At 45.2% G+C, this 8,948-nt stretch overlaps 1 protein-coding gene and 1 long non-coding RNA gene across 4 annotated transcripts in view; both read left to right on the plus strand.

Moving 5' to 3' along the window:
- Positions 1 to 8,948, plus strand: part of LOC126997437 (uncharacterized) — an 82,310-nt gene that overhangs the window by 21,193 nt on the left and 52,169 nt on the right. For all 3 annotated transcript variants that reach the window (XM_050858522.1, XM_050858523.1, XM_050858524.1), the window contains exons 7-10: positions 4,640 to 4,739; positions 5,869 to 6,063; positions 6,910 to 7,038; positions 8,517 to 8,948. The exon at positions 8,517 to 8,948 is cut by the window's right edge and continues 863 nt beyond it. In XM_050858522.1, coding sequence (XP_050714479.1) covers positions 4,640 to 4,739; positions 5,869 to 6,063; positions 6,910 to 7,038; positions 8,517 to 8,948 — 856 coding nt within the window. The remainder of the gene's footprint in view (positions 1 to 4,639; positions 4,740 to 5,868; positions 6,064 to 6,909; positions 7,039 to 8,516) is intronic.
- On the plus strand, positions 1,001 to 2,094 carry LOC126997442 (uncharacterized). Its single transcript, XR_007752114.1, has 2 exons — positions 1,001 to 1,126; positions 1,203 to 2,094. It is a non-coding gene; the product is annotated as an uncharacterized LOC126997442 (long non-coding RNA).

The following is an 8,948-nucleotide window of genomic DNA, read 5'->3' on the forward strand; positions in this document are numbered from 1 at the left end:
GTCGTGGCACGCTCCCGTCGAGACTCACGTGCCAACTCCCCCCCTGGCAATGCCATGGCATTTTCCTACAGAGGAGCCGTGGCTCACTCCACCTGAGGAGCCAGTGCCAATTCTCAACTGGGCAGAGCCAGGCCATATTCCCGGGGAGGAGCTGTGGCTCACTCCACCTGAGGCACCTGAGCCAATCCTGAACTGGGCAGAGCCAGGGCAAATTCCCGGGGAGGAGCTGTGGCTCACTCCACCTGAGGCACCAGAGCCAATGCTCAACATGCCAGAGCCAGGGCAAATTCCCGGGGAGGAGCTGTGGCTCACTCCACCTGAGGCACCAGAGCCAATGCTCAACATGCCAGAGCCAGGCCATATTCCCGGGGAGGAGCTGTGGCTCACTCCACCTGAGGCGCCAGTGCCAATTCTGAACTGGGCAGAGCCATGGCAACTTCCCGGGGAGGAGCTGTGGTTCACTCCACCTGAAGCACCCCAAGCCGAGCCATGGCATGACCCCAAAAACTGGATCCCGCTATCTTCGCCCAGGTTTAATTCACCGTGGTCCAGCTCATCATCGTCTTCCGAGTCACTAGTGCCAACTTATCCGGACTCTCCAGTGACAACTCCGGAGCCTCCCTTGACAAGTTCTCCGGAGCCTTCCGTGCCAAATCCCACGAGTAGCATCCCGGCACCTCCCGGAGACTCCCCTTCTTCTCGTGACTCGGAGGAACGTACAATTCACCACCACCACCACGTGCACCATCACTCCCACCACCACGTGCACCATCATTACAAGACTTCCCGCACCAAGAAACGTTCCTGGTCAACGAGAAAACCACCCAGGCCAAAGCCGCCCTTCCCCCCGGCACCGCCCTTCCCGCCTTCAGTGCCGGAACCATTCGCGGGTTACATTCCTCCGCCCCTCTAAAAAATGAAAAAATATGAAAAAAATAGAAAAAATGAAAAAAGGCCAAAAAAATGGCACCAAAAAAAATCACCAAGAAGCAACAAATACCACAACGTCAACACCAAGGCCTCCTCTTCCCTCTCCCCAGGAAAGGAGGTCCCTCAACACACACACCACAACCACCCAATCAACGTCAACACCAAGGCCTCCTCTTCACTCTCCCCAGGAAAGGAGGTCCCTCAACACACACCACAACCACCCAATGAACGTCAACACCAAGGCCTCCTCTTCCCTCTCCCCAGGAAAGGAGGTCCCTCAACACACACACCACAACCACCCAATCAACGTCAACACCAAGGCCTCCTCTTCCCTCTCCCCAGGAAAGGAGGTCCCTCAACACACACACCACAACCACCCAATCAACGTCAACACCAAGGCCTCCTCTTCCCTCTCCCCAGGAAAGGAGGTCCCTCAACACACAAGAAACACATCAACATCAACACCAATAGCCACAAAAAACAATAGCCACAAAAAAACAATAGCCACAAAAAACAATAGCCACAAAATAAACAATACCCACAAAAAACAATACATATAAAAAATAACAGCCACAAAATACAATACCCACAAACAACAATACCCACAAAAACAATATCCACAAAAACAATAGCCACACAAAACAATATCCACAAAAAACAATAGCTACAATAACAATACCCACAAAAATAATAGCCACAAAAACAATACCCACAAAAATAATCGCCACAAAAACAATATCCACAAATACAATACCCACAAAAACAATACCCACAAAAAACAATACCCACAAAAAACAATACATATAAAAAATAACAGCCACAAAATACAATACCCACAAAAAACAATACCCACAAAAACAATATCCACAAAAACAATAGCCACACAAAACAATATCCACAAAAAACAATAGCTACAATAACAATACCCACAAAAATAATAGCCACAAAAACAATACCCACAAAAATAATAGCCACAAAAACAATACCCACAAAAATAATAGCCACAAAAACAATACCCACTAAAACAATACCCACAAAAATAATAGCCACAAAAACAATACCCACAAAAATAATAGCCACAAAAACAATACCCACAAAAATAATAGCCACAAAAATAATAGCCACAAAAACAATACCCACAAAAATAATAGCCACAAAAAACAATACCCATAAAACAATAGCCACAAAAACAATACCCACAAAAATAATAGCCACAAAAAACAATACCCACAAAAAACAATACCCACAAAAAACAATACCCATAAAACAATAGCCACAAAAACAATAACCATAAAAACAATACCCAAAAAAACAATACCTACAAAAACAATAGCCACAAAAAACAGTCGCCATAAAAACAATAGCAACAAAAACAATAGTCAAAAAAACAATAACCCAAAAAAAAACACCCATAAAACAATAGCCACAAAAACAATAGCCAAAAAAACAACAGCCATAAAAACAATAGCCCCGTGGAATGATGATCACCTTCTTTGCGCGTCTCTCCCCTCCTTTATCACGCCCTTGTCACTTCTCATCTTCTCTATCGTCATCTCATCTTCCTCTCATGTCATCCTCATCAAGGGAACGCCCACAAAGCTCGCGCCGTGATCAAGTCGATGAATTAGGATGGCAAGAGGGCCTGCATGGAGAGTTGCTCGATGAAACCCCCGAGGCTGGCGTCGTAGGGTGGGGACAACATTTCACCAGTGGCGTAGCAAGGGGGGGGGGGGGCACGCGGTAGGGGGCAGCAAATAATAAATAGCCTTTCATTCCTTAATTGCAGCTATTTTCTTTATTATATGGAAATCTGAATCATTAGTTTTCCTTTATTTTCCTTTTTGCATGCATGTGTTTTATATTTTAGACATTTTTTCATTCTCAGTAAAAGAAAATGAAAATTACTGTAGATGTTTTACCTTGGGTGTGAGGGGTGCCAAGCTAACAGCTAACCTGCTAACCTGCGGCTTTTCCGATACCCTACGCCCCTGTCCACCCAGCAGTGAGTGGGTACCAGGTATTAATCGGGGGTTGTGTCCCTTCTCCTATAATTCCTTCCCCCTCCTGTCTCTCTCCGGCATATGACCACAGATGTTGCGCCGACTAAACGAAACTTTCCAACTTACCCAATATTCGTCAAATAAACTGGAGACGAAACTCAGAAATTCAACGTTGCTAGAGGGAATGTGAGCGGCAGCGTTGATATGGTGGGTGTATAGGACCACAAATTTCGTCTATGCAGCGCCCCGTGACAGCCTCATTTCCCGGTACCTCTCCGTCACCTCCCACACATGAGAGGGATGGTCGGCTCGCGTTCATTTTTGCTTATTTCTGCTCTCTTACCCGGACTCGTTAATTCCTGCTTATTTTATCTTTTCCTGAGGGCACTGTCGATGATACACTGTCTATTCTGTAACGTATCATTAATCAGAGTTCTAGGAGCAGCAAGTAGCGGGATTTTTTAATTATTGTTTACTTTTTTTGTGCCCTTGAGCTGTCTCCTTTGTTGTAAAAAAAAGAAAAGAATCATTTGTATATCTTCAAAGACTCGGTTCTGTAGGTTCTCCTCCATTTGTCTTTGTATTTATCTTTCTCAATATTTTCTCACCTGTAAAACGATGGCTTCTGTTCTCGGATATGCTTGATCTAGTACATCCATTTTTGTTACAGTAATGGAGGCAATTCAAGGGCAAAATACAGAATAAACAAACAATTCTCTCCTCCCGAAATTGACCTCTCTTTCGGCCACTCCCTTGAACTCTTTTTTATAGGAGCAGTGATTAGCGGGCTTTTTTTTCATTATTGTTTCCTTTTTTTGCCCTTGTGCTGTTTCCTTTGATGTAGAAAAAAAAATCAGATAAAAAACATTGCTGAGATTACGTGACTTTTTCTGCGAGTCATCTCTCTCCGTGACTTATTTTTCTTTGTCTCAGGCCGTAACATGTCTCGCGAGCTGCACGTTTTCCGATAAGTCTGCAGGTCGTATCCGTTGTCTAGGGTACACATATCACGTCCCTGCACTTTAAGGGGTCACGTCTAGCCTCGACATCATCATCATCATCATCATCATCGTTTAACGTCCATTTATTCCCTATGGTGGGGTTGGACGGGATATGAGCCTCCTCCACTGTTGCCGGTCCATAGCCATTTCTTCCGTGATGTTCAGTCTCCTCATATCTTCCTCCACGTCTATAGCCTCGACAGCGCCTCTCATCTCTGGAACCCTTGACTGTGACTCGATCTGCTCCCAAGGGCACCACCGTATGAGGACCCGTGTTATGCTCTTTTGTTTTATCTTTGTTTCTATCTCGTATATCTTTAGGGGTCTCGGTTTGAGTTATTTGTCTGTCTTTCTGTTTGCCTGTCTGTCTGTCTGTCTGTCTGTATGTGTGTATGTATGTATGAATAAATGTCTTAAGTTAAAATCTGCATGTCTGTCCGTCTCTCTCTCTCTCTCTCTCTCTCTCTCTCTCTCTCTCTCTCTCTCTCTCTCTCTCACACACACACACACACACACACACACACACACACACACACACACACCACACACACACAGACACACACACGCTCACTCCCCTCCCCCCCACACCCGGACTCTCCTCCTCCTCCTCCTCCTCCTCCTGCTCCTCCTCCTCCTCTCTTAGCGCCGAGCAAACGTGTTCCCTTAACGTGAATGAGTCTTTGGAGGAGTAACTGTTTCCCGCCTCAGGTCAGGAGGACGCGGACAGCATACTGACGCAGGAGCTCCTGACGGCAGGCCTTGTGCGGAGGAGCTTCCCGAACCTGCGTCACGTCCCCCTAGTTAACGAGTGAGTGCAGGGGAGAGGGAAGGAGAGAGAGAGAGAGAGAGAGAGAGAGAGAGAGAGAGAGAGAGAGAGAGAGAGAGAGAGAGAGGAGGGAAGGGAAGAAAGGAGGATGTTAGGTAAGGGAAAGAAGTGGGCGAAGAAGGAAAGTGCTGGGGAGGAAGAGAGGAATGGAAGGGAAGAAGGGGAATGGGTAAAGAAGATGAAATAAAGAGAGAGAGAACAAGGCCAGAACCAAATGTATTACTAGAAGATTTAGCAATATCACATAACATAAACTATACTTCCTGTTCCCTTCAATCCTCCCAATTATCCCTCCTTCCTTCGCTCCCTCTCTCCCTTCCCTGTCTTCCTCCCTCCCTCCGTCTCATTGCTCAACACTGCATCATGAAAAGCCAATATCTGCATGACGTGAGGAAGTGCTCTATCGATAATGTTACTGAATTATGTGCCTCACTAATTACGGCTTCCCTCTTCTTTTTCTTCTCGTTTTTTATTGTTATTATTTTCGCTTCTCTTTTCTCCCCTCCACCTCCTCCTCCTCCTGTTTCTTTTGATTCTGCTCTTGTTCCTGTTCCTGTTTCCCCCTCCTTCTCCTCCTCCTCCTCCTCTTCTTCCTTCTGTTTCTTTTGATCCTGTTTTTCCCTCTGTTCTTGATTGTTATTCCTCCTCCTCCTCCTTCTTTTCCTCCTCCTCCTCCTCCTCCTGCTGTTTTTTTCTGTTCCTGATCTTGTTTCTGTTCTTGCCTCTTCCTCCTCCTCCTCGTCTTTTTCCTCCTCTTCACCATTCCTCATTTCTTATTCTGTTCCAATTAGCGTTCTTCTCCTCCACTCTCCTTCCTTCCCCACTGTCCTCCTTCCTCTAATTACTCCTTTCCTTCTTTGGACCTCCTTCACCTCTCACTCCTTCCTCCTTCACGTCTAATTCTCTCGCATTCCTCATCCTCTTCACTCTCTTCCACCTCTTTGTGTTAAACGGCCCTCTGCTCTCCCCTCTCACCCTCTCCTCCTTCCCCTTGCTCCTCTAACTCCTCTTCCAACTTCTCCAACTCTCCCTCTTCTCCCTCCTCCTTAAACACTTCCTCCTGCTCCTGCAACTCTCTTAACTTCTCCTGCTTTTCTTTTTCCTTCTGCAGCGAGGGGGACTTTCTGAAAGGGTGGTGGCGGGGGCTGGAGTGGAGGGCAGACAGTCGGTACGCAGCCTTGGTCGCTCGGGCCGTCGCTATCCACCTTCCCGCCCTTTCCCGCCTCCACTATGAACTGCTTAGCTTCGACAACGCCTTCCTCAACTATAGACCGAGCTTCTTCAATCAGCGGACCCTTGTGGCGAGGTGAGGACAACGGGAATTGGAGAAATGGGAGTGTTTGTGTGTTTGATGAATAGTGAAGAGTAGAGGAATGGATAGGATAGAATGGGGCTTGTTGGTGGTTAGTGTGACTGGTGGTTAGGGATGATGTAGGTGATGATAAGCAAAGTAATGATGGTTTAATGGTGAATTAAAAGTTAGCTGCTGAGTTTATTATGGTAAATGACCGAGAAAAGTGAAAGAAAAAGGGTAGAGTTTGTTTAAAAGAAGGGTGTTTGTCAATGTGTGATAAATGTGAAGATGGTTGACTAACTTAAGCAACGAAGGGTAATGTAATAAGCAAATGTAATGGAGAGTAAGAAAAAGGTAAACAGTGGAGATGATTTAAATGTGATAGAAGGGACAGGGTAGTGTGAAATTAAATGTAAACATAACGCTACAAGTTTAAGACGAATCTCACCCTTAATCCGTCTATTTGTTTATTCTTCAACAATTCCAACTTGTTTCCCCATCAATAAACCGTTTTCCGCTATACCTGTAGACTCGCATGCATGGCGAAGGCAAAAAAAATACAGTAAAGCATCAACAAAACGATACAAGTTTCATATGAATGTCACCCTTTATTTGTCTACTTGTTTAATCTTCAACAATTTTAACTTATTTTCCCTTCAATTTACCCGTTTTCTGTCATAGCCTCAGCCTCGCACGCACGGACGAAATTAGACAAACCGAAGTGAGACAAGTAAATAGGTATAAAAGGTAGAGAAGATTAAAAAGATAGAAAAGGTATAGAAAAGGTATGGGAGGTAAAAAGAGGCATAAAAGGCATAAGTATAAAAGGTATGAGAAGGTATAAACAAAAGTCGTCAGGTTTCAGATGAACTCGACCTCTTGGCCCCACGTGCAGCTGGTGAAGAAGCCGTCCTACGCCGTGATGGGCCTCCTCGCCCTCCTCGGGGACCGCCAGCTGCGCGTCCGCCTGCACGGCCTCGATGACAGGTGAGCATCGGCGTGGAGGTGGGAGGGGCAAGGGAGTGGACACTGTGAGGGGCGCCGGGAACTGAGCAGGGCGGGTAACCTTTATTCCTGGTGTTAAACGTAGGTGTTGGGTCAAGATGAGTAGGTAGAAGATGTTAGTGAGGTAAAGGGAGAGTTTGGTGTTATAGAGAATAGTTAACTGAAGGGAATGGTCAATATAGTGTGATTGAAGGACAGTTTGGTATTATGGAAAGCAGACAAAGAGAACGTTAAATATGGTAAAGTAGAGGAACAGTTTGGTATTATAGAAAATGAATATAGAGAAGTGGAGGAAAAGTTTGGCATTATAGAAAGTGGTTAGCTGAAGGGAACGGTGAATTTAGTGTGGTGGAAGGACAGTTTGGTATTATGGAAAGCAGACAATCAAAGAGAACGTTAAATATCGTAAAGTAGAGGAACAGTTTGGTATTATAGAAAATGATTAATTGAAGGGAATGTTGAGTGTGGAGTGGTGGAGGGACAGTTTGGTATCGTAGAAAATGGGAAAGGAACGTTATGTCTGTCGCTGTCTGTCTGTCTCGAAAATGGGAAGGGAACGTTTGGTCTTATGTCTGTCGCTGTTTGTCTGTCTCGAAAATGGGAAGGGAACGTTAAGTCTTATGTCTGTCGCTGTCTGTCTGTCTCGAAAATGGGAAGGGAACGTTAAGTCTCATGTCTGTCGCTGTTTGTCTGTCTCTCTCTTAAGCTTACACATACACACATACGTACATACACGCACACTCTGTTTATCATTATTTTTTCACGATGGCGGCGGTGGTGGTGGTGGTGGTGGTGGCGGCAGAACAATGGACCGCGGGCAGTAACTCTTCCTCAGTGTCGAAAGAAAGAAAACGTTGCATGGCTCGGACCGTAGATTTTTTTTTTTTTTTTTTTTTGCGGCGGTGTGTCGAGGTTCTTTACAATGATTATTCGTGATGATGAGCGAGTATTATGCGTCCACTCGTTCTAATATTCATACACTAACATTTGATTCTTGGAAGGGATGTCTGTTCGTTCATTATTCATTGATTCACGGAGTCGGTTTTAAATGCGGTTTATCTCAGCATCCCAATATTTTTTTTTTATTGTTTCGTATTGATTATTTGCTTGTTTGTTTTGTTTTCAATTTGATTATTTCTTTGTTAATTTCTCCTTTCTGTTCTTTAAATCGAATCGTAGTGCAACAATGTGTTCGCAAAAATATGTAAAAATATGTATTTAAACAGTAGCCTCTTGTCTCTGTCCTAGTTAGATCTTAGTTAAATTATTCAAAACTATATTGAAACCAGGTCATATAACTATAGGATAAGTAGAGTGAATTGTTTAATGAATCAATGAAAGCGATATATATCCTTAACCAAGCAAGAGAGCCACCATTTCAGCGCAAGAACTGGAAAGATAGTTTTGTGTGTGACGGAGTGCATGCATCATACGCTCCCTCCCTCCCTCCCTCTCCACAGGCTGTCGGTCATCGCTTCCTGCCGCCACTGCCGCCCAAGCCAGGGAAGTCATGCGAATAGGCGGAGCGCGATGGACCAGTCAGGCGGCGGCGATGCGGAAACCAGCCACGACTTGCATGTTTATTCTGACGACCACAACCCTCCGGAAAGGCGGGCTGACGGGGCGGAGAGAGATGTGAACGAGGGAAAGAACAAAAACGAAGAAGAGAAGGCGAGTGAGGAAGAGGAGGAGGGGGACATGGAAGAGAGGAAAAATGAAGAAATGTCAAGTGAGAAAGAGGAAGAGAGGGAAAACGAAGAGAGGGCGAGTGAGGAAGAGAAGAAAAACGAAGACGAGAACCCGATCGAGGAAGAGGAGATGGACATAGCAAAGGCAATTGAAAAAGATGAGAAAAAAGAGCCAGGAACAGAACCAGCCAGATCCAACATTCC

Source organism: Eriocheir sinensis, chromosome 12 (genome assembly GCF_024679095.1).
Source record: "Eriocheir sinensis breed Jianghai 21 chromosome 12, ASM2467909v1, whole genome shotgun sequence".
In the NCBI taxonomy this organism is placed as follows: domain Eukaryota; kingdom Metazoa; phylum Arthropoda; class Malacostraca; order Decapoda; family Varunidae; genus Eriocheir; species Eriocheir sinensis.